Source organism: Falco biarmicus, chromosome 12 (genome assembly GCF_023638135.1).
Source record: "Falco biarmicus isolate bFalBia1 chromosome 12, bFalBia1.pri, whole genome shotgun sequence".
Classification (NCBI taxonomy): Eukaryota; Metazoa; Chordata; class Aves; order Falconiformes; family Falconidae; genus Falco; species Falco biarmicus.
Window position 1 is genome coordinate 20,000,616 of NC_079299.1, and position 26,308 is coordinate 20,026,923.

Genomic DNA, 26,308 nt, shown 5'->3' on the forward strand with positions numbered 1-26,308 from the left:
AATTAAAGCCAGAAATGCTATGTTTGTGACAAAGAGATTTTCCTGCTAAGGGAAAATTCAAGTGCCTGAGAAACAGTCAGTGACCAGGCTGTTCGTGCTGCCAGGCTTTGGGGTCGTCTGCTGGTGGCAGCTGGTGTTTGACTCCAGTTTTGCTTTGGTCCCTTGTTTCTTATATGAACACTTCTGAAGGTATTCAGAACGCACAGGGAAACTACCCAGTGCTTTTCTTCTGTACTGAGTTCATCAAGTTATACTTAATTACATTTTATTTCTGAAGCCTTCTGTGATAGAGTCTAGTTTTGCTGAAAGGTTAAATTCTGGATTTAGCTTTCATGTCTTATGAATATAAAATAATTGAAATTCTAATGTGTTCAAGTACTAATCTAGCGTAGTGAAAAACTAGCATTAAACTGAAACCTCTAGTTCCTATTATTCTTTTTGTTTCTTCTGTTTTGCTGTTAGCATGTTTTGCGAGCACAAATGTATGGTAGGAATCATCTTTTTACTACTGTGTGTTAAGCTACTTGAGGTGGTGTACCTCAGCCAGATCAGAAGAGTATGAATGAGGAGGGGAGATTATAGTGGTCCCAATCCACCTCTAGCCCAAAAAGGTATACTCCAGTTCTGCAAGGGTGGTCTGTTTTCCCCACTGCCTCTGTGTCAGGATGGGGAAATCCTCACAACCTGGACTGCAAATGCTTTAATGTCATTTGTAATTTACTCAAGGGCTTTGGCCCATACAAGGAAAGCTTGGCTCTTCTGCCTCCACTGCTCCACTTAGAGTAAGAGGATTTTCTTTGAGTTTTTGGGTGGTTCCCAAATTTTTTTCAACCAAGCTGTGATGATTTCTCATTAGTAGTTAAAAGGTGGATGCATTTACTTTTATTTATCTGATCTTTTGTTTATCTAATACAGTTATTAGTCAAGGATTTTAGACTTTAATTCAGGTGGGGATTTTTACCATTTTCTTACCTTTCAGCAATAGTATGAATATTATACCTGCATATAAATTATAGTAGTATGTATATATGTATGAAAATGCATAAGCAGAGTCAAGGCCCTTAAAAATAAAAATGAACAAGGAGTGCTGGAAATCCAGGTGATGAAAGGTGTTTCTGTGTTTGCCCTATTAAGTGATAATAGTATGTACTGTCACTTGAATGGATTGTCTGTATTTTGTACTGCAAGCTGTTGTGACCATGTGCAATAATTGTGTGTCTTTCTGGATATTTTTTTTTTTTTTAGATCCTGGCAAACAATCACTTTTGATAAACAGCCTGCATCTTTTATCAGGATAGTTGGAACTCACAACACAGCTAATGAGGTAAGGAACTTTTAAGAAAACCTATATTCTTCATTAATATATAACAATACAGGTTTTTGTATCTTGCACTGAAATTGATAGTGACTTCTAAAATGTACGTGCTTCAGTTTTTTGCTCCAGCAATCTAGCAAAATAAGAACAAATGCTTTTCTTATTTGAGTATTTGTGAACTGTGTTACCATCTTCCCTATAGAGCTGAAGCACTGTTGCCAGTCTGGGGGATATTTTGGGGCTTTTACAGACAAAGTACAGTAAAATATTTCTGGTTTTGAACTTTCCATAGTGCCATCAAGTTTCCTATTGGGTTTAGTTTTAAATTAATGCTTATTGTGATGAATGATGAAAATACCATTTTAGTACACTAGAGAAATGTGTATAGTCTCTGGTTACTTAGTTTTATCACCTTTATGTTATCTTTTTAACGAATAAAACGTAAGAAAAATCTCCTTCATAAGAAAATCTTACTTATAAAAGATTGTTATAATTAATTTTCATACCTGGTAAATCAGTTAACCAATATGGCCAAACAAGAGAATTTTTTTTCCAGTTCATTTTATACAGGAAAAAACCACATTTTGCCCTAACTGACCAAGCGCAGTATCATCCTCTTTTTTTCACTTGTGCTTCTGTCTTTCATAATTGCTGTGTATTGTCTCAGATGAAGTCCAGATTTTACAGTTTACTTCAGTGAAACAATATACCGTATATGAATTTAAGAATATATATGTCTTTGTGAGATTAGGACCTTATATGACAAGATTATGAGGCACCAAAACCTGCTGCTTCTGTGTGTATGCATGCATGTCTGCATCCCACACTTGTAGTTCACCACAAAACATTGTACTTTCACACTTCACAATGAACTTTGGGTAGCACTATTACATTTGTGGTAACTGGAGTTTGTCAACTCTAGGAGTCAGGATTTCCGATCATACTTAGTATATGGGTTTGCTGGTTCTTAAGCATTGGGAGAATTGTCAAATAGTGTAGTTCGCATCCAATTTTAGAGCAATTATTGCAAACGTGAACCACCAGATGTCAACATTAGTTCTCGGCAGACAGTTGGAAAGAAGCTGACCAGTCAACTGAACTGGGAATACAATTTTTTTTGTCCTAAGCATTGTCTTTTGTGTTGTACCGTTCAGTCTTAATCAGTGAGTTCTTAGAAATACATCTGAGTCAGAAGCTGCCTCCAGGGTTGTTGTACTTGTACGAAGAGGGCCTTATCCATTACTAATCCATACACAGTCTTGTTTGCTCTTATGCCAGTGTCTGTAAGTTCTCATTCCTTTATTAAAAAAAGGAGGTGCATTGCATAAGTTCTCATTCCTTTATTAAAAAAAGGAGGTGCATTGCATAAACTTAGCAAATCAGCCTACAGGAAACATTACCTCCAATTCTTAATTCTTAAAGGTAACTTTAAGCCCTGAAGAGTAATAGGCTTTTAAACACAATTCTAATTTTGAATTGGATACTATTCCCAAGCAGTTTAATACCCTGTGTAGTTACTTATGTGAAGCACTGCGTAACTATAGCGAAGATCAGTATGTGCAAATTGAGGTTACAGCCATTCATGTAATGGCTTAGCGGAACTATAAACACATGCTGCTGTTCTAGGTCTTTTCCTCTCTTGTCTTTAAAATCTGTACCCAACACTTTTTTTTAATTATTGCTCCTATAGCTTTTAAAGGAGGAACATGATCAGCATGCACATATTACTAAATTACATTTTATATATATTAAACAGATGGTCTGTAACATTTTGCCCTAAATTTTTATTGGCCAAAGAAGGCACCAAGATATTTTTCATACTTCCAATTTAAATAATAACAGTGCAACCAAAGTCTTGGTTTGTTCTGGAGTCTTGGTATAGAGTCTTGGCATAGAGTCTTGGTAGTCTCTTCAGTAAGAATGCAAGCAGTTTCCAGAATTATTTGCCCACAGCTGGTTGTATTTTATGTCAAATCACTCTCATTTTAAACAAAAGATTCTAATGGCAGCAAATTCTCATCAAGGAATTTTACTGTAATAGTTAACATAATGTAACAGAAATATTCCCTACTTGTTATACCAACATGTACCTTTGAACTTTGAAGTACAATCTATACTTCCCAAAGGAAAGAGTTGATTTTTTGAATTGCAAAAACTCCCATAAAATTTATCCATTTTTGTGAATGATTTCTTCTTTTAAACTCATCTTTTCCTTTGCCATGTTTTCCAAGTTTTGGAAGACATGACGTTCACAGATTTTTTTTGACCTGGCATTTGAATGCTTTTTGGTATGCTAGAACATTATAGAAGTGCAACTTTTTGTTTTCTTGAGCTTCCAGACATCCTACATTTTATGAAGAAAATAATTATTTTTCCTTAGTGCTTGTCATCATTTATTAGTCAGGCAGGTCACCTGATACTTTGACTATGTAAGTTTTATCTTGTTATTTCTCTTCAGTGTTACTGACCTGGAAAGGACACCTGGTGCTAATGTGAGAGCTTTATCTTACAAATTACTGCACCAGTGTATATGTACTTGGCCTTCCTGCTTTGTGCATCAGACCTTTCTTATAAATATCCATGAGAAGTATAACACGCCGTTGATCAGAGGATGATGCTGAATTGTCATCTCTGCCTTTTGAGAGAAACACGTGCAGGATAATTTGTTTTAGAAATACATAATTTAGTAATACTAAATATTTCCCATATTGGATGAAGCAGATGAGCTCAGTTGTACTTCTCTGCCCTCTGCTTCTTTCACAAGCTGTATTCTGAATATGTTGAAGTGGCAGAGTAACTGAAAACAATGTCGTAAATGCAGGCTTGTTGATGTGCCAGGCGCTGAGTGAGCATTAAGAATTTAGTGTGAAAAAATCTGTGAAAATGAAAGTTACAATTCTAGAATCAGACACTTCACACTTTATAGACTAGTATTAGCTAAATTTCAGTAGTATCCATACTATATTTTAAAAAAGCATGCATCACTATGCGAAGTTTTAAATGAGAAACACTATCCCTGGGATACAGTAGAAATATAGAATCTTCTACTTTGAAGACCTGTATCCCGTTCATTAGACTGTGCTGCCTTTCAAGGAAAGCAGCGTCTAGAGGTGCACTGATGAGAGAATCTTTTTTTTCTGCAAATCCTGATGCTGATAAGTACAACTGGAAAAATGACAATAGCTGTTACTTTAAAAACATGGGAGCAGGATGAGTATAAAAAGGGCTTCTCAAGAAGCGTAGCTCAATGCCAGAAATTGGCTTCTCAAGAACTGTAACAGATGGAGAGAATTCATGCCACAGTAGAAATTAGTTCAGCTTTAGAAAAAAATTCACCAGAAGAAATGCAGAGAAAAAACATTTTGTGTACTGCGTGTACGTGTGGGTAAGGGTTTAGATTTGTAATCTGTTCATATGTGTATATATAAAGGCATAGCAATAAATCTTTATGTGAGCATGTGTATATCTATAGAAATACAAACATGCGTTGCTGTGTATCTGTATAAAAACTGGCAAGAATCCTTACACTGGGAGGCACAAGAAAATATAATAGGGATAAAAAAACCCAGTGACTGTGAATATTTTTTTTTATTAGTTTCATGTATGCTGTCAGAATTCAAATTAACTATCTGCTGCCTCAGAAAAGACCCAGGGGCTATTGCAGACATGTCATTGCAGACATTTGCTCAGTGTGCACTTGAGCAGAGGTGATCAAAAAGGATAATAAGATTTTTGGTTGTGTTAAGAAAGGATAGAAAATATAATATTTTGTAGTCTTGTATGAGTATGTAGTATACCTGTGTCTTGTTTATGGTGTTTAATTTTGCCCACATTAACATGAAGGGGTCTGGGAAAGGGCAGTTAAGATTATAAGAGATTACCTTTCTTTGTGAGAAGAGCCTTAAAGGCATGATATGCTTGCAAAAAGCACGATAGAAGATGTCATAAAAGCACACAAAATTAAGTTAAAACAATAATTTTAAAAATCAGGTTTTATTCATCATCAAGCTTTAGCTATAAAACAACAATGCATGAGAAAATAGCAAATTTTAAATCAGTATAAAAAAAGATTTATTTGTTTAGTATGTGGCAGAGCTGTGCATTTTGTAGCAATGAGAAATCATATAGAAAAAAGTTTTGTAACAATTTTAAAGAGTTCCTCCCCCTTCTCCTCCCAGGCACTTCAAGAACAAGTAGAAGTAAGAGTAAGTAAAGTAGAAAATAAATTGGAAAAAAATGCTGAACAAATGGTCCTCTTGCTTTAAGGTACAGTCACCTGTACGCTGGTCCCAGGTATTGTTTGAAACATCTGAAAATAATCCCTGTTTGAAATGGAGTGTTTCATCTGGTGAAGCAGCAGCCTCCTTGGACGCTGAATGCCTTTCTACATCCTCCAGGATCTGTCTGTAGAGCTACCATTGCTATTACAGCAGAGGGCAATCTTGAAATAGAATCATATTGGCGATTATTTAAATTCCATTTCTAGTGTGGATGAGCATTCAGTCTTTTGAGGAAGTAATTAGATCATGAGATATGTTGAAGACAATATAATTGTTGTCATCATCCAATAGCATGTAGTAGATACTACTTGGCAAAGAAAAAAATCATTTGCAAATATCTCTATCCGCTTTGGAACAGTCTTTCTGATTTTTAGTGCCATATGTAAAGGTATGATTTGAAGGCTTTCCCTTGCTCTGCTTGTATCACTTTATAATGTTTATGGCCCATGGATAGATGTCTTTGACCTCATGGTGAAACGTTCTAATTTAAGTACCTCAGCACTGATCCGGTCTGCATGCTTCCGTATAGACTTCATCTTACTTTGATCTTACTTTTGCCAGCATTTAATTGTTTTGCTTTACTTACGTTTTTTGTTTTCTCCAGGTTTTTCACTGTGTGCATTTTGAGTGTCCAGCACAAAACAGTACCCACAAGGATGAGAGTGGTAAGGAAGTGGCAACAACAGAGGTGGGGACTGTTGGACAACAGCTTGTTCCTCACCCTGTTCGAGCTGCAAGCACTAGTTCCCTGCATTCCCCTCCTGGATCCACCTCGCGTTCACATGCTCACCAACCATAAAGGAGATTGAAGGGGAGCTTTTGCAGCCCTGCTGACGTTATATGAAATTATTCAGAACCTTCTTGTGCTGGCACTTTTTCATTCTTTTTCTCTGTGAACAAAGGGGACCATGTCTGAAAGCTGGAAATACTGAAATGGAAAAGGCTTTTCCCAAGGACAAGAAGAGACTGCTTCACTCTCCTCAATTTGTTCAAATCAGGCTGGTCTCCGAGGGGGGAGAAAATAGGTCTTCAATCTTCATCAAGTACCCCATTAACACCCTACCTCTCTAATCTAACCAAGGCAAGGAGAACAGAAGGAAATAAAAGGCAGAGTTACAGTGGAAATCTAAACTGACTTGAGCAGAATGGAAGGCATATGAAATAAGTATTTGTTCCCTGGAGGCTTCCATTAGCAAAGAAAATGTTTATGGAACACATCGGTCCAGAATATATGTTATTTTTAAAAGTTATTCTTCATTCATATTCCTTTGTAACTAGCAATCTGTTTTCTAAATTGTTTTGACTCTGTATTCCACTTTGTCTCTTATTTTTGGCCGTAGCAAACGCTGTGCAGTAGATTAAGGAAGTATCAAACGTGTTTACCTGCTGAGATGCAAATTCCCTCTTTCATCAGTGGGATGACAAGACAAGCCTTCATGATATCAACAAACTAATTAATGGATGCTATATTAATCTTGGCCTTAGCTGACTTTTCAAAGTACAAAATTGTCATTTCTTACACCCAAAAAGAAATTCCTAAAGCCAGCATCCATTTCGAAGAAAAAAATTTCTCACTCCTGAAGATGATTACTTAAATTTTACCTCTGATCCTAAGAAAGCTTGCAACAGGTCATTAAAAATGTTTGGTTTAGAAAAGTAAAACTGCATCTGGTCACTACAAGCAGCTGTTTGAATACAAAAAGAAGAATTTGCTGATACTTATTTTTTTCCAAGCAAAAAATGTTTTACAGTCTGCAGCTAAAAATGCAAAGGCTTTACGTGCGTAAACTGTTCTCATAATCTTCATAAAATATAATGGTTTTACACTGTATTGTAAAAGATCTGGCTCTTACTACAATCACAGAATCCATTATCCATCTATGTCTGTTTGGATTACATTGCCAGCTACTTTGCTTATTCTGAGTGTTTCCACACTGATGATACAGTCTCTTACTCTCCAGATCTATGTGACTTTTAGGAAGAGCTCCACATTGGTCTTTCAGTATGGGATAAAGAGATTTTGTATTAAGACAAACACTGAAGTAATTGACAAAATTGATTAGGAGAGTTGTTACTCCTTACGAAGTATATTATACTGGAAATGTCAGCTATCCAGTTTTATGAACTTGGAATGTCTTGTGGTAATGAATAGCCTTGTCAGAAGAAAACAAAGCTAGTGTAGGATAAATATGGTTTTCCTTTGCATAGCCATAGTGATAAAATGAGTTATATCAACATAGCAAATAGGATGTTAATTTATCACACTACTTAATTTGAAAGAATTTCCCTGTTGGATACTGGTTGTGCTAAAACAGGAAGAAATATAACAAGTGATAGCAATGAATCAGTATAAACTTTGAAGGAGAAAAGCTTCCTTTTTCTTGTTTCAAATAAAATTGATTAGGCTTTATCAATAATATTACAGTATTTTTCAGTGCCAAATTGCAGTTGAGTTATGACATTTGCGTACAACCTCCTCCTTTCCCACTGCTGTCTTCTGACTTGCGAATGCCTGACGGTGAAGATGCAAGCCCATCGCGTTATATATAGCTGGTAATATGTGCCACAGCTGCCTCAGACATTCCGGAGTTCCGAGGCAGGATACTGCTCATGCTGGCCAGCACCTGGTCTGGGCTGCTGGTTACCTGATGGCTTAACAGCCTTTGGAGCACAAATGAATTGAGACCAGCTACTGGGGACACAACTCTCTTGTTTAGGTCAAAAAAATTGGAATTTTATTATTATTATTATTATTATTATTTTTTGCTTTGAAAAGTAAAACCAGAAAACTTTTCTATTCTGGTTGTAATCCATGCTGAAACTACTGAGATGCGTGGAGCATGTCTTGTCTTTGGCAGATAAGTCCTTCCGTGTCAGATGGTTTTATCACACAAGTTTGCTTTTCTCAAGCTGTGGATAAGCAAAGGACGTAACTTCCTAGCTGTTAGTCTTTAGTAGTCACCATTGTAGAGAATGGTTAAAAAAAAATTTTAAGCAGTTTGAACCAGCTATTCTGAGTCTAGGCTCTCAGAGAAGGAGCATGATTTTCAGTTTGTAATCTTTGATGTGCACAATTAATTTTTATGATACAAATAAGTCTTGTAGATTATAACCTCCTGCAAATCTTTTTGATCTAGTCCTATGACTCACTGTTGAACAGAAATGTGTATTTATTTCCCATGGCATTCACTCTCTGCCAAGAATCTGAATTAAACAGATCTGAGAGATTCCCAAAGCAAAAACTCTTAGGTCCTATAGACCCTCCAGTTTCCCACCCCCAAAAGTCAATCAAAACAAAAAACAACTTTGCATTGCCCTTCATACAGGTGAATAGAAATTTCTGGTGTCAGACTGATTCTCAGTCACACATGGCCTTTGTCACAGTCTTTGTTCCTTCTCTTTGAGTTGCTCTTAGAACCTGCTACTGACGTGAGTCCAGTGTGATCACAGAGCTCCCAGGCTTTTAAGACAAGCCCTGCCCAACTTCATATTTTCTAGTGGGAATCGTTTACCTTTTTATACAAAGAAATAATGTTGAAATGTTTAAGAGACCTGAGCTCTGTTTGGTCTTCTAACGCTACCCACCAGCAAAGACCCCTAACATCTGTATTGCCTACTATAGGTCCCTGTCTTAAACATTGTGTCAGCAACACATTACTAGTGACGAAGATACCACACAGAACTGATTTGTGGTTTGGTGGAAATGTTCACATTCTTTCTAATTAGCGTCTGTATTTATTGACTCCTGATGTCAGATGTAGTTCTTGTATATTCTTCTGCAATCATTTTTTTCTTTTTCCTTTTTTTTTTTTTCCTTTCAGTGGAAGTAAGCTGTGCTGTTAGGGCTTAATATCAGGGTTTATCAGAGTGATGAAATACTATAATTAGAGGAAGAGTGGCTGGAAAGCTGGCCAGCAGAAAAGGACCTGGTGGTGCTGGTCAAAAGCTGGCTGACTGTGAGCCAGCTGTGTGCCCAGGGGGCCGAGGGAGCCACCAGCTCCGGGCTGGTGTCACAGACTGTGTGGCCAGCAGGGCCAGGGCAGTGACCGTCCCCGTGCTCGGCCCTGGTGAGGCCGCACCTGGCACCCTGGGCTGGGTTTGGGCCCCTCACTGCAGGGGGGACGCTGAGGGGCTGGAGCGTGTCCAGAGCCGGGCAGGGGCTGGGGACGGGGCTGGAGCACCAGGCTCACGGGGGGCGGCTGAGGGACCTGGGGGGGTTGGCCTGGAGAGGGGGCGGCTCAGGGGGGACCTTATCGCTCTCTGCAGCTCCTGGCAGGGGCTGTGGGCAGGGGGGTCGGTCCCTTCTCCCAGGTGATGGGGGACAGGACAGGAGGGAACGGCCTCAAGCTGCCGCAGGGGAGGTTCGGATGGGATAGTAGGAAAGATGTCTTCAGTGAAAGGGTGGTCAGGCATTGGAACAGGCTGCCCAGGGGCAAGGTGGAATCACCATCCCTGCAAGCATTTAAAAATCACACAGATGCGATGCTTAGGGACGTGGTTTAATGGTGTCCTTGGCAGTCCTGGGTTAATGGTTGGACTTGATGATCTTAAAGGTCTTTCCCAACCTAAATGACTTTATGATTCAGAACTGTGTTATCGCTTACTCTTATTTTATTTGCAACAGGGGTAGAGTAGAACTGACCAAGTATTTGTTGCTTTCTTGTCAGAAGCTATAAATAGAGCTGTTGTGAGATTTCTGTGTGATGAAACTAACTATATTGTCACTATTGAGCCATTAGTTCTATTCAGTACTTTAGTACCTTTAAATTCCCCAGGCCTCATTTTCTGTTTTTCTTCCTTAGGTTGAATTCAGACTTAAGTTCAACTCATATGGAGCTCAACCAAGCTCTTTTTAAAGTCTCTTTATTTAATTAACTTATTCCAAGTGCATTTAAAAGATTTTTATTCACAGAAATGTACAGCCAAATATCAACTCCTTAAAAGTGATTTATCCAGGAAAATTCATTTCTGAAGTGAGCAAAAATTGTGCAGCTCTGTTTCCAAGAGCTGTTTCTATTGCCAATCAGCTCCAAAAAAAGTTCAAATGGCATGTTAAATGAAATTACAATGAGAGAAGTTAATCCAAGTCTAATGCAAAAGACAATACAAAGGAGGAATCACCAGTTTTGTTAGAGAAAAAACTGTTCTTCATTGCAGTTTCCTTCTTTTAGAGCTCTATTTCTTTCTTTTTTCTCCATGAAAATCAGTTTTTCTTGTTTATTATGACAACTTGTGGAAGAGCTCAGTGCTTCTCAGCATTGCTGAAAAATTCAAATGAATGTAATACATGTTCATCTTTACTAATTATAACATTAGAGAATTTTCAGTTTAGTATCTGACTTGATGAGAGCTGGTTTCCATGAAAGAAAGCAAAAGATGTCTATAATTGTTCCACTCTAAGTAAATTAAGATTTCCAACCTCATTCATGCGAGCATCTACTCATTATTCAGCAACGTTTTGTGCATCTGGAGTCAGTATGGAAATCAGAAGACAAAGTCAGTGCCGTACTTGTCTGATTGTTGTGTCTTTGTAGTTCTGGTTGTACAGTGATGCCCACTCAGAGACACTCAATAAAAAATTAGAACTTAGATGTGGTTTCACACAAAGTAGACAAGCTATTCACTCCGTTTCTCTGTGAAAGTATTTATTGGCTTATATTTTGACAAGTGTTAATATACTCTCAAATGGACAGAGAACACATTGGTAATTTTGTTGTTGTGGCTGGAGTAGTCGGCAAATGATCAGAGCCAGTAAGATTTGGTGTACTTAAAAGTAAATGTTTAGGGGTTTATGGCATTGTATCAGTTGCCAGAGGACTAAACCATGCTTCAGAAATAATAATTTTTAGATCTCAGAAGATGTTTGAGGCCTGGTTCCCATCCCCACAGTTAATGGTGTATTTAGGTTAGAATCCTTAGTTCTCTCTGAACTGGTTGTTGTTGTTGTGAGTTGTACTAGTAATCGCAGATGTATATAGAAGCTCCACAAAAGCTTTGTTCAGTATACAGCAATAAAAGTCCTGGCTCAAGTTTTAGGAGAACCTAAATACTCATACATATATATATATGTGTGTTAAACTGAGCTAGTAGCTATTTACCTTGAATTTAGAACAGGTTCTAAAGCTCCAAAACTAAAAGGGGGAAAAAAAAGAGAGAGGGAGAGAAAAAAATTGTGCAGGCAAGTGTGAAATGCTACATTTGTGGTATGGCAGGATGCTGACTATTTCATGGTTGCTTAAAAAGTGCCAATGGCTAAACAAGATATGGGTGAGCAGGTCCAAAGCTGTTTTTTGCCCAGTTAGGTATTGGCAATTCGGCTGTAGTGGGGTGTATAAAATACAGCAAGCTAAATGCTCATCTCAAAGACGGGTGCTCTCCAAAGAACACACCTATACTCCTCCTAGCTATCTGGTGTGCTATGGCTTACAGTGTTTACAGAGTGAGCCTTCATTTGACTGGTGTTCACTGCTCAAAAAAGCCCTGCAGACTATTCTTCTGCAGACAGCCCTTCACAAGCTTTCATTGCAAAATTTTGGCTGAGGTAATGTAAAAGTCCCACCTGTATTCCATGATAGAATCTGGGTCTGTGTTTGATTCTGAACATGCTAACTAGAAAAACAGTTCTGAAGTCACCCTGCAACTTTTCTTAGATAAAAAAAAGCCCAAATTAAAAACTGTGGTACGATACGAGGAAACTGCAGGTATCTGTCATTTACCAGTAGTCTGACTGCCAGGACAACGACACACCAGTTTTATGATACTGTATGTGTTTAATGACTATGATATATACAGGTGGTGGAAGTAAGTGAAGAATCAGCTCTACACACCATTGGCATTAGCCATCACCCAGCCAGACGTCAGAGAGAGACTTCTTTTTGGGCTCCTTCCAGCCTAATAGAATAATTCAAGTCAGTTTTCTGTTAAAAATTATAATTGATTCATTACATAAATGTCATGGGAATTGAAGTCCAGATTATTTTGGCTAAAAATCTGAATGACTGGTGACTTCACCCTGCACAGGTGTAAACACACCTCCCCAGTGACTCCTGCTACTTTAGGCCTTGGGCTATCATATGGAGGAGAGCTGCACTGCTGGTGCAATGTAAGTACTTTTCCTCATTAGAACTTTTACTCATCTATTTTGTATTTATCATCTTGGCACATCTGTTCTCTGTGCAGGTACACATCCCTCAGTTAAAAGAAGGTAACCAGGTTTCTCGTGATTTTCAGAATTTTCCAGTGACTTCTGAAAACTGGGAGATACGCAACAACCTCAGTCTATATTAAGTAGCCTGAGGAATTTACAAAACTGACCTGTGTGGTCTTTACAGTGAATGCTATGTGTCCAAAAAGTACCAGGTGACTCCTGAGATATCAAGTTGGGCAGTATTACTGTTCAGGTGAGGATTTTTGCATCTAAAATTATGTGCCATGTAATCCAAGTGAATGGTAGTCATCACAGCTTCTTTCTGTAGAGAGGAAGCAGGGAACTTGCACACCTACCAGAAATCCCTCATTTCCTTCGTATCATTTTTGGTCTACATCACCTATCTGTTGTCTTTTTATTCCTGAACTATAGTAGTTAGGTGATTCATGGTTAGTACCTAGAATCCAATAAATGTCTTTAACAATAAGTGTTCAGAAGTTTTGGTCTTTACATAAAAATTTTAGGTTGTGCTTTTGAAGCATGATCAAGCCACAGAATTTGGGTTTTGGCATCTTTTATAGCTGTCTGCTGGGTTTTTTAGTTATTTTCAGCTGCTAAAAGGTAGTAGAATACTTCACAGGAATTTCTCATAGAGATTTGTCACGCTGAGAAACAGCTTTTGAAACAATTACGGCGGGTTCATTGCTAGAGAATAGGGGCAGGTTTCTTCTGCTTCCTGCAGGCCATGATGGCATCTGAGTCATTCTGTGAGTTTATTTATGCCATTTTTAATAATGGGTCATTGGTGTTGCATGATTTGGATCTATTTCAGGAATTATGTCACTTAGTAATTCTGAGAGGTAAATACTTTAAATGTTTTTATGCAGTAATACAAAGTTCATGGGACTTTGATGATTAGATTAGAAACATATCACGGAAAGATCTAGACTTGGAGGGAGCAGTTTGGGGGCGAGACCAGTATGGACTTAAAAGTGTGCATCTCTGCATGTATAACTAAGAAAATGTACGTGTTACCGAAGTTGAAGTACCTATTTGCAAAGATGTGTTTCTACGGTTTGGGGTTTTTAATTCAGGGAATTTTATTAAGGAGTCTATCACTCATCTGAATGTGAGCATTACAAAGAAAGTGGAAGAAAACATAGGGAGGGAGCAAGGCTTTAGTAGCTTGTATGGGCAGAACAACTCAAATATGATTCTTGTGGACTGAGCTAGCTCTGTTTGTCTCCAGTCTTCGTAGCTCTTACTTTTTCCTACATGCTTGCACCAGTCTGCTTGTTACTTCTTTTCTTTTCCTCCCTACCTGGCATCATACCACTCTTGCTGTGGTGTTCCCTGGAATTTTCCTCCAAACTGTAATACAATAAGGATTTCTAAAAATTTATTTAGTTTTACTTCTTTGTCATATGCTGAATAAAATATCCTCATCTCCATTCATTCACATCAGACTTTAAAGGCAACTTCCACTAGCCTGTCAAGTGCTAGTGAGCAAAATTTTTATTTGGCTATCTACAGATATGGGAAATACTAGCCTTTTTGGAGCTTTACTTCCATAATCTGTTTGCAATCTGTTTGTTACCCTTAAGAGGAAAATCAGTAAGAGGTTTTCTGTTAACTTCAGTGGTTCAGGCTTTGTGCAGGCTTATCTAAGTTAAGTTTAAATATAAATTTAAGTATTTCTCTTTCACCATGATGCAACAGATAAACACTGAATTTGTTAGTTGTTCATTGGTCAATGTGTTGTACATAAGTATTGTTTTCTAAAAAAATTGCATAATCAAAAGTGAACCTCAAAAGAATTCATAACTTTTCAGCGCTCCTGTGTGAAGGTGTTTCAGCTGTCTAGAGATTCAAACATCACACTGAGCACATGAACTCATTTTGAGAATTATAGCGTTACTTCACAATTCTGCACCCATGTCTATTAACCTTGCCCAATATCTTGTAAAACTTCCTTTCCTTTCTGCTTTGTCCAATTCCGTTCTTATCATTGGTTTTCTTTCTGAAGTGACTGTTAATGTTGTTCCTTCAAAGATCATAAATCAAATATAAGGAGCAAGGTTAAATAGAAGTTCAGCTTTTAATGAGCTTTTCCGCTCGTTTCTGTCGGTGCTCCTCTTTCTTGATAGACAGTGGTTTAAAACTATATGGTCAAACTCCCCTGCTCTGTAGTAGTTATCATTGTATCTCGAGAGTTTTGTGCATTAAATCACTTTCCTTCTTTCTCATACTTCCTAAACGTAGAGTGGTTCTAAACTACCTCAGACCTTGTTGTGAACAGGTACAAGTTTCAGCTAAAGTTTTCAGACTTATCATAGTCTTTGAATGTTCTTTAAGTGCATATATATGTAGTGAAATCAGCCTGCCAAACCCTGACTGCATTTTCAGGAATACTTTCTCAAATGGGGTACGTAACTGGGATGGATGCACAGCCGCACCCATCCAGGCTCATACTGATGCCTCTTACAAGAAACACTTCTTAGGAGCACATCTTCTGATGTGGGAAGTGCTTCAACTTTCTCGTCTCAGCTCTTTGAAGGAAGATATTGCCTGCACTGGACTAATTTCACCTCTCTTTTACTGTGACAACCATCCTAAAAATTGTGTCATCAGACCTCCATTCCTGGCCTTTAGCAGGAGCTGTGCTATTGCATCGGACTGTGCTCATCATACGAGAATAAACCCCACATGGCATGTTCTGATGACCTCGGTAACAATTTATACCATAACAGACACGCATCGCCAACCATTTGGGCTAATTAGGTTTCAGGTAAAATGATGGTTGCAGATTGTGCTGCAGTGATCCAATCAATAACTTTGGGAATTGTCTGGTTTTGCAAGTTATCCATTGAACAACCTGGCAAACCTTGTTAGTGCTGATTTCCTTTTCACCAGCAGACGTGCACATCATCAAATGAGCATTTTGTAACATGAAATTTTCTATGAGCATCTGGGAAAAAAAGCATCACAACTGTATCCTTAGTAACAATGTGTGTATTTGTAATGAGAGTTATAGAATTATTAAACAGCTATAACCTATTCTGTGCATGCTCTAGCATTGTATTAACAGTTTGTATTAACAGCTGATAAGCAGAGGGTTCTAGAGAGCAAGGAAGGCTGGCTCTGGATTTCTTGATGAAGAGTTTCGAAGAGAGCAAAACTCACCAGAGTAGATGCAGGACCAGACAATGTTCAAAGCAAATCATAAAGTGAAACTGTTGTGGCTTGTATTTATTTCTTTGAGATTTTTCTTTACAGTATTTAACTTCACAGGAAAATATAAAATATATTTAAAATAGTGACAATTAGAAATGCACCTTTTCAAGAATGAGAGGGGTGTGATTTGAGAAATAAAGTCATTTTTTGTGTTTAATTGCTTGTCTGTAGTTTTGTTAAAATAATGCTAGAACCTGTCTGGTGCTGCTCATGTATTGCATGTGCGAGTAGAAGAGTTTTGGCAGAACTGGATTGATTTCCTGGCATGACAAGGAAATTAATGTCATCATCATTGGTATATTAACTTTTAGTGACATGATTTTAGTATCAACATAGAAATTATTTTCGCAGTGACTTTCAGGCCAGTGAGCATCTATGAAGCTCCTGCAAATGTTGAGAACAAGAGCTGCCGGAGGTTCCCACCAGGATGTGCCACTGGTACTCTCTGGAAGAACTGTATGAATGAGTATTTCACTTCATTTCACAAAAAAGGGGGCCAATATTTTGAGACTTGGGAATCTGTTTTCAAACGAACCAAAGAAGGATTAGCTTTTCAGAGGTATTTAGCACTTGCTTTCCTTTGCACTACCATGAAAGGTGGGAGCACTGAGTGTTTGATTCATCAGTATTAAGCCTTTATCTGCCTGGCTTACCAGCCTCACATACTGAACAGAATTTTTGTAAGCCTTGCCTGGATTTCAGACCCTCATGCCCTAATGCAGTGACTGTTCCCCAGTAACAATACATTCCACTATTGTGTTACCCTTTAAGCAGTTGTAGGTGTGTCATGCTATTCCTTTCATAAATGTGTGTAACCCGTGTTACCTAGAAGCGGAGAGATCAAACTCAAAAGATGGAAGTAAGATACCAAGTTGTAAGATCAAGCTAAGGTACCACAGCAAACCATACAATGCCATAATATGATTAGATCTAATTTCTTTTGTGTGTTGATTAGCCATACAACCTTTAATAAGTTTGACAGTTACATTTTGAGAGTAAAAATGGGATCTTAAAGTGTCAGATACTACTGTTCATTTAAAAAAAAAAATGGATGTGTGGATTTTGGAGCACAAGCTGCCACCCTGGTCAGTTACTAAATTGTGACACAGCATGTGGTAACACCGATGTGAGGAAGCCTTGCTTTTGAAATGGTGTTTGTCTAATGCAGTATAGGCTGAATGTAAGCCAGCAAGTGGTACAATCCAGTCAATGAGAAGCAGCGCGTGCTGAAGCCACTGCATTGCCAGGCCATGTGTCCCAAGTTAAGAGAAGGTAAATTATTTTTGCTAAATTTTCACAAATCAGAGGCCTCCTGAGGGCTTTGGAAAGTTTCCATTGCAGCCCTCAGGCAAAATTTTTATTGTGTTCAACATAATGAATTCATAGCAAGTGTTGGATGTATTACACTAGAAGAAAAAATATACTTAGAGAGAAAGGAAAAAAAGTTGGATAAGAGCAAAGCTAGGAAGAAAGATTCTTTCCTCTTGCTCTGGTAAGGGTCCAGCTCATCTTTGCCCTTAGGCTTGTAAAATCATCGCCAGCAGGTAGGTATCGTGAAGGGAATGCAGACTGAAGTGGAAATACAGCTACCTTTCCAGAGAGTAGCAGAGTGCAGAGTCAGTTTGGATGCTACAGCCTGAGGATTTATTTCGAGGTTGTTTCTAATTCCAAGTGATGGACTCACTTGCTAATGAGCAATGGCAATTGAAGCTTAAAACACTGTGACACATCGTTTGAGTGTGAGTTGGAAAGACCAGATACATATCAGATTGCAATCATTTTATCTTCACTGTATGCAGCAAAATGCACATAAACAGGACGTTTTTGTTACTCATTGTAATTTATTCTCTATTAACTGCTGCTTAAATATCCTCGTAGGCTGTGCTAAGCAAATTACATCTCCTGGAAAGTAGGCAATGGTTGCCTTATAGCTCAAGGCAAAAAAGAAATAATCATATAAGATCTTACTTGAGTCTCTGTATTTCTGTGCTTTGCCATTCTTTTTCCCTTTTTCTCCCTAAAAAAATGCTGTTCTTTTCTAGCTGGAAAAGTGCATGGGTTTTGTCTCAAAATCATCAGAAGAACCAAGGTGCGTAGAAAAAAAAACCACCAATGTATCCCATTTGGTAAGTACATCACAAAATTTTCCCTTCATGCAGCTGAGTCATTGGGAAGTTTGATGTGTCACAGTGCCAACTTTAGCTCCATTTATTAGCAGAGATGGCCCACGCTTCTGCGCGCTGTGGAATGGGGTTTGCATTTTCAGATCTGTCGGGTCATAAGTATGCCTTCACCTGAGACTTGCTTGCCTGTCCCTGGTTTCATTCGCAGTCATTCATCACCACTTGCAGTGTGGTTTTTAGAAGACAGGAGCTGCTGCTCAGGGCCTGCGTGTGCTGCATGCAATCCCAGCCAGGGAGGCACAGCTATGGAATAGCCAAGGGGTTTGGTCACCCTCATGGAGAGGCAACTGCTCTCCAGTGCGTCTGCTCCCTTGTCTCCTTAGCTACTGCCTTGTGCCTCAGTTATTCTCAAATTGTGGGACCTGTAACAAGATGGGTTGAGACACAGCTGTGCTTATTTAATATAAAGACTTCTCTACCTGTAGGTCATGCATACTTGCACGTTTCTGCATACCTGATGTACGCAAATGGCTCCAAGCAAACCAGCTGTGTTCATGCACGCTCCTCGCTAATGAGAGATCCCTAATTTGACTCAGAAAATTTGTGAGCTTTGAAAATGTGGACTGTTGCATTCTTAGGTAGTAAGCTTTGCTGCAGATTCCAGGATTGCTGCTTGAAAACTATATAAAACTGATTCTAGCAACAATTACCCCTAAATTGCCCGTGCCTTGGAGACTGCATGACACCAAGTCTCAGCTCTGTTCAGAGGTATTTATTTTTGATCGTCATTTTGCAGCCTGATTTCATGTTTTTATTAGGCACAACATGTATGAAGAGATTACACACAAACAAATGTACTTGAATATGTCAATAAGGGGCATAGTAAGAATGTAAGAAATTTGCTTTAGGAACAACTGAGGCTCCCTAGTGCAGTTCTACAAGTCCATCATGTTTAAGAAGGCAATTTCCTATCAATCCATCATTGCAATGTATTAAACTGATGCCACTATAAGGATCTCAAAAGGTCTTGCTTTCTAACAGCCTAATGAAATGAACACCGAAGATGTGTATTTTAAGAAATGAGAATGTTTTACAAATAGATGTATTTCTGACAGGTTTTCTTTATGCTGCACACTCTGTGCTAGACCACTACATAAATATCCTTGTTGTTTTAACTCAGACATGACATTATCACATTCTGTTATCAGCTGCTGGGTGAAAAGATATTTTTGCTAAGGTGCTGACATAGTGTAGTTTTATTGCTACTTGAACCATTCAGACTTCAGCATCACATAATGGAGGTGACACTCTTTTATAGATGTATTTTTAAGCTAATAGTTTCACTATTAATAAACAGATAAATGGGAGTTTATTAATATAAACGGAATATATGTCACAATGCTCTTTTAGCCATGTTCAAAGCTATATAGCATCAGTAGAAATTTGCTGCCAACATTTAAGCTTTTGATTTCTCTGGTTATTAATGATAATATCAGATAGAAGCAGCTACCCTTGGAAGTGAATGAGGAAAGGGAAAAGGAAAGGAAAATGTGCTTTTAATGTTGTCGTAGTATTGTCTAGATTAAAACCTACTAGGAGGATAAAAAAGTGCTGCCTTTGGAATTGAAGCTGTTAGAATAAATGTGTTTTTCAGCAAAAACACAGGAGATAACAGTAAGGGTATACAAATATTCCCAGTCAACAGCTTTCCAGTTGATCTGTACATTTAACTCTTTCCCATGTGTTTAATGCTTTCTTGTCCTGCTCCTGGCAGTTTTCAATCCTCTTTGTGCTGTTGTAACTCCAGCGTGGAGGGCTTTTTACTGGTGACAGTTCTGTTCTCTGGCTCTCAAGTTCAAACTACTGAAAGAGAAATAAAGCATGGCATTACTACACAAACATTTTCTTTGTCCGTGTTGTCACATAGGACTGGTGAAAAGGTTTATGTGAATGGAAGGAAATACAGGTAGCTCCTTTGTCAAAAGCATCATTCCCAACTGCAGACCAGCAGAAGTATTTGGGCAGAGAATGCTGGATGCAGGGTTGGTAATTTTAGCCTTAAAAACAAACTGGCACAATTGTGTAGTATTAGCCCCTGATTAGAACAGCCAGCAGTTTCTACTTTTCTGGAATTTGGAGTAATAATATAAGCATACATATATTATCCTACATATTTTATGAGAGCTGAATTCCCCATTAAACTGATATTTCTTTTTGTTTCAAACTAGACTAAGACCCATGACTTAGAGCAAGAAATCCCATAATCTTCTGGCATTTGCCAGATTCAGATTTGACTGATGGTGTATTCAAGAACTTCCACTGTCTCTCGTGCTTGCACATAATCTGTTTGGGTGATGGGCCAACATTTGGGGGTTACAGCACATGACTAGGGCCATTAAAACCTCAGCTCAAAGAAGATGATGTTATTCCCTTTCTATCCTTAATACTGGCAACCTCAGAAACACAAGCTGCAAGTTTACTAATACTGCAGGGCATGTTCTTTCTTGTTTTCCAAGCATGAATTCTGAACAGTTCCCAGTGGTAGCTGTTTAGGGAAATGACTGTCCCAGTAACTTAAACACAATGATTTCTAAGCTTAACTATTACACGTTTCAGATATTCTCTCAACAGGATAAGTAAAGAGGAAGGCTTATTATTCATCTTCAGAAAATGGTCCTTTGGCCCGACTTACGTTTATGAAGGAGCTCATGAAAGGGCCTGGCACTTCACTTTAAGCTATCATGACCCATAGTCAAGGAGATGCTCTTATATGTTGCAAGGTTTTTACCTCTGAAGAAGAGACAGAAAGGAGCTGGTGAAACATGAATATTCAGGGCCACATCAACCAAGTGACCTACAAGTAAGGTTGGTGTCTGTAACAATTTCTAAGGTTAGGAGATGACAAAATAGTTCAGATCATCTGCTTTCCAAGGCTGCTGGATCCTGGGTCACTACATAGGTAGTGGGAATAGGCTGAACACTGAAGCTGGTGGATATCTGTCTTACCTGTATTGAATATAATCTTTAATTCTCTCTGCTGATCGCAGCAGAGGCAGGCCAAATCAACCATGCTGTCTTGGTGAGACATAGCGGTAGGCACATAAATCTAAGATGCCATAGAGAATGCCCCACGGTTGCCTGTAGCAGTTGTACATCAAATTTAATGGTTGACTTCTATTCAGTTGAGAAGCTTGTGAAATATCTAAATCCAAAATATCAAAAATTTTCAACTTGATTGCACGTTTGTATTAAGATAACTGTAGTACAGCCCCCCTCACAAATGTCACTTGCAACACCTCCCTGTTTCTAATGAATATTAAGGGTGATCTAAGATCACATTTTCACTAGTGGTCTAACTGAAGACAATATTCTCTGTTAGGTGCTATGCAAAGGTGTATTTCAGGTGTAGTTTGGAAGGGTTGGCTGGTCCACTTTATGGCAAGGAAGATATAACATATTCTGCTCCCCTGAAAATACTATAGAAACTATTGGGTAACAGCTGTTGTGTAGATTTTATTTCTGAGAATATGAAGTAGCAAGTTGCTTTATTGTTTTCTTCTTAAATGAAAGTAGAATTGCCCATTGGGTTTTGAGTGATTTTAATCTTAAGGTCAATGGGCAGATCGCAGTCTTTTTTTCCTCAAAATTAATGGTTTTCCTTACCTGTCTTTCTCACCACCGTGTTTTGCCTTTTCCCTCCTCCTTCAGAGCCAAATGACTAAAACACAGCAGATGCTGACAAACAAAAAAACCCTTTTATGCATTTTACTTATCATGAGAGTGCTAAAATTTTAGCTTTTTAGCTCACTTAATCATTTTGACAAGATGACAATACAACATATCATCACCAGACAGATGACACCAGACAGATGACAATACTAATCCTGCAGCAGGTTCTCAAGGGAAATTTTTATTGTAAAAATTGACAGATTGTATCAAGGTGAACATAATACATTTAGGAAAACAGCACTTTGCCACTTTGTGCAGTTCAATACCTCTGGGTCTTTATCACTGTTGAGTGAGAGTTCCTGCTAATCTCAGAATGTGGGTTCTGGTGAGGCTGGCAGGTCCTTCACGTCAGCCCCCGCTCCCGAAGCTGGTGAGATGCTGACAGATAGGAAGTGCACAGATGTTTGCTTAATGGCTATTTCCCCAGGGGCTCCTGTCAGAGCTGTCAGCAGGGAAATAGGGGAATTACCTTGGAAACTGCTAACTCACTTTCACCGAATGATGGACTGGTGCATTACAAAACAAATCTGACCAGTTTTTGAATGTCTGAACTGCCTCCAAAAAGAGAGGAAACTATTCCTAGCGTAGATGTTGTCACCCATGTGTTGCTCTGTCAAATCAGTTATTGTTGGCAGGGACTAGTGTCCAATGCCTCAGTTGAAGGGAAGAGTTGTCAGCGTGCATGACCTGTTGAGTGGTCCTGGACGGAAGATTAAGAGTCAAGTCAGGAAGCAGTTCCTGAGGGGGGGTGGGGACGGGGGAGCTGGGGGGTGGGATGGGGAAGGCAAGGAAAAAACAGCAATTCCTAAGGGGGAGAGGATGGAGGGTGGGGGGTGGGGGAAGGGGAAGGGGAAGGCAAGGAAAAAACAACTGTTTAATTTTTGTTTAAGGTGCATTTTCAGAAACCCTGGTGATCAGGATTGGTATAAGATTCAGGCAAAGAGAAATTCTAATTATCCCTTCATGTGATGACTGATTTCCTGCACTATGGGGTCTGATTACTCCTTTCTTCATGATGCAGATAGTAGTGGTCAGAAGACCAGGCTGCAGGCTGGGGGAACCAAGGGCTGTACCCCTGTGGCTGCAATCAGGCGTTATAAGCGTCAGCTTGCAATATATCACCCTGCTCATTTTGCTCCATGGCTTACTTGCTGTGCCTGTGTGTTGAGATGCTTTTAACTCATGCAGAATTTGATCTTTCTTTTTTTTTTTCCTGGCATTAACACTTTTTCTGTGACCTGCGTAAGAAACACACAGCCCAAGCTGAGAACGTGTAAGCCTTGATGATGCGTGGCATATATTGACTTATCCTGAGATATATTTTTCTTGATTTCTTTGATATATTCAGCATCATAATTCCTATATGGTTACTGCTTCTTTGTGTATTCCAGTGGGAGTTTATCTTTTGCTTTTCAGAGGTTTGCCACAGAGACAACCCTTAGTGGAGCATCGTTGTGTGCCTGGTTCATCTAATTATCCTTTCTAGTTAGGGATGCATCAGGGGCTCTGTGTTAAATTGGGGGAAGCTTTTAAAGCTGAGTATCTGAATACTGAGAGGTGGAGAAACACAAAAGAGTAAACAGAGGGCATCATATATTGAACAGGAGCATTCAAAGATGGGAGCTATTACAAGCAGGCAGCTTTGACTTCCTACTCCCCGCAGCTGACTATGCCATGATTTCCATGGAAAAGCTTGGGGAATCACAGTAAAGAGACCTCCCCTTCCCCTGAAGTGACCAGAAATATTTTCTTCCATTGCAGCAAATTAACAACATGCTACATGCTCAAGGATCTTTTCTGAGCTATTTCAGTAATGCAGTACAGTAACGTAGTACAACCCATGCAACATCAAAATATGAGAGTTTCTTAATGATACTGGCATGTCAAATCTGGGTGCTCAGAAGATTTTTAATAAAAGGAAAAAAAACCCCCAACAATCTAAAAAATATTGTTCATAATAAAGCACTTGTTCTGCTGCCTCACTTATCTTTTCCTGAAGACCTCACATTTTCACATCATCATACTAGGGCAATGTCCTTGTTAGTGGTGTAGTGACTCTAGTGGGAAAGAACAAGCGCATCGGCCTGCTTAAGGCTCACCTTGCAGAGAGCAGCAGGAGTCAGGGAAGCCAGCAGGTCACGCTGACATCAAAGGCTAAAACAGAGCCCAAAGAAATGCAAACTAGGTGGGACTCTTCAGGACAGGAGCTATGCACTGCTCCTATGCAATGGTTTCCGGTGCTTAAGAACCACCAATTCAGACCAAGCTGAAAAAAAAATACCCCAAGCAAAGTAGACACTGCTTTTTCCAGTTCTGAGTAGACCTGTCATAGCACAGCACAGTATGGTTTATGGCATTAAATGTTTATCATTCAGACAGCGAGTAGATTTTTTCTATGCTTAGCCATAGTCATAAAGGAGTTTCATATAATGTCTTATTACAGTGGCATCAGATGTTGGAAAGCAACACTGAAAGATGCCATCATGATTGTGAGAGGTATAGTGTATGCATATCATCAACAAAGATGAGTTAATGGTAACAAACAATGTTAGCGTGAGAAATTTATTACTTTAAACTGTCTTTGGATTATCTTCCATGTGGTTTCAAAACAGAATATACATAAACTGTCATGTTCTACCCCTCAAACCCAAATCCACTCTTCGTCCTTTCTCCCTCCTATTAGTCAAAATCAGGCAGATGGTGGTTACCCAAAGGCTATAAATCAGGAAAAGGTACAGTCTAAGTTCTGTGGCATATGCAGTATCTGTAGTTATTGCCTGTACTCCATTAGTATGTCACACCTCTAAAGCATCAGAAATACAGTAGCATTAAGTTAACAAAAATAGGAATAGTATAGTAATAAAACCAATTAAATAATCAACTCATGGATATTGATTCTACAACTACTACTGTATAAACATGTCTAATTCCTCACCCACCTTTCTAGATAAACAAGATGTATGAATATATGCACATGTATGTATGAAAAAATGCAGGTGCACATGCACACGTGAGAGCGTTCTTTGATCCAGCTCCCCAAGGCTGTCAGCTAACTGGCAATTGCACATCAAAGCTCTAACAAAGTAGTAAAACAAGCAAATACAATGTATTATATTTACCCATGGTTTCTACTCTTCCAGTTCTGCCTTGCACAAATCACAGTGTTTGGCAATGTTCTCACACAGTGCGAACTGCTGTAAATCCTGGAGTTCCATAGCAAAGTTACACAGTAAGCGCCAGTGTATTGCACACTAAATCACAGAGTTTTACCAAAGAAGTTGCAATATCAGCTGCTTTCCTGCATTGTTTGTGTTTATTGGGAGCATTCATCAGTGATAGATAAGGTCAGTTTGTGCTGCTGTTGTCACTGCCCAGAGACTGAGAATGCAGTGATTTCTCAGAAATTCTGCTTCTTGCTGTCCCGTGTCACCCAGAAAATGAACTCTGGCAAAGGCAATCAGCAGAGTGGCACAGCCAGCGCAGATTATAGGCAGGTTTGAGAAGGACTTGATCTCACAACTGCACAATTGTCTGGCGTACTCTATTTACTCTTAATGAAAACTGTCGAGGAGTTTTCTGCCAGGGCATTCAAGTACCGTGGAATTGAGCACTGCCTGTGCCTAGCTAGGTTAGATAGGCGTAGTGAGTTGAGAATGTAACATTAAAATCTGTGACTGAATCAACATTAGTTTCTATAATGCAGATTTACAAAAAATGCCTGGAATAAAACCCCATGTAAAATCAGAAGGAAGTATCAGTGTTCCAGCAATGGCAAAATTCGGTGTCTGAGAAAGACAGAAACAGTGGAACACATGTGGCTTGAAGGCAACTTCTTTCCCAAAGAGCTGATATTTTCACAAGACAAAGGATCTTTAAATGCTCAAGAAACACTATAAAAAGCCTTCTGAGCTAATGACTTCCATTGTTAAGTCATATCTCTGGTGAAAACACTTCTGATCAGCTAGCTGAGTGGAGAGATTTGTCTTTACTTACATGGGTGACAGCCTACTAGCAGATCTGTATAACTAAAAAAAAAACCAACACGGTTATAGTCTCTCCTCACAGTTCACCCACCTGCAGTCCTGAATTCCAAGTCTACCCCAGAATCCTTGCTATGAGAAGTACAAACTGGTAGAGATGTGCATTAATGAAGGCCTGTGAAATTCAGAATCATTGCCATGTTACGTTTCCTCCTTTTTGTACATTTTTTAAGAACGCATTCTAAACATCTCTATAGTGCAAAATGTGTCATGGGATTCCTGTCTCAAGGAGCTTGAAATATAATTTCAAACACAAAATAACAGGTAAGGTAGCAAAACAACAGACAGATCTGTGGCAAAGCACTTAAATCTGTGAAGCAAATGAAAAATAAGTTGATTTTTATATACTAGAGGCTGAATTGTGGATTTAAATGGACTTTCCTCATTGTCTATTACACGAAAATGGAAACTACAGAACAATGGTCTCTCAGCAGAAAACA

The 26,308-nt window shown here is 38.8% G+C and overlaps 1 protein-coding gene across 1 annotated transcript in view; it reads left to right on the forward strand.

Moving 5' to 3' along the window:
* Nucleotides 1-16,133, forward strand: part of BTBD9 (BTB domain containing 9) — a 126,657-nt gene extending 110,524 nt beyond the window's left edge. The window contains exons 11-12 of the mRNA XM_056356760.1: nt 1,246-1,324; nt 6,200-16,133. Of these exons, the coding sequence (XP_056212735.1) occupies nt 1,246-1,324; nt 6,200-6,394 (274 nt within the window). The 3' untranslated portion in view covers nt 6,395-16,133. The remainder of the gene's footprint in view (nt 1-1,245; nt 1,325-6,199) is intronic.
* The last annotated feature ends 10,175 nt before the right edge of the window (nt 16,134-26,308 follow it).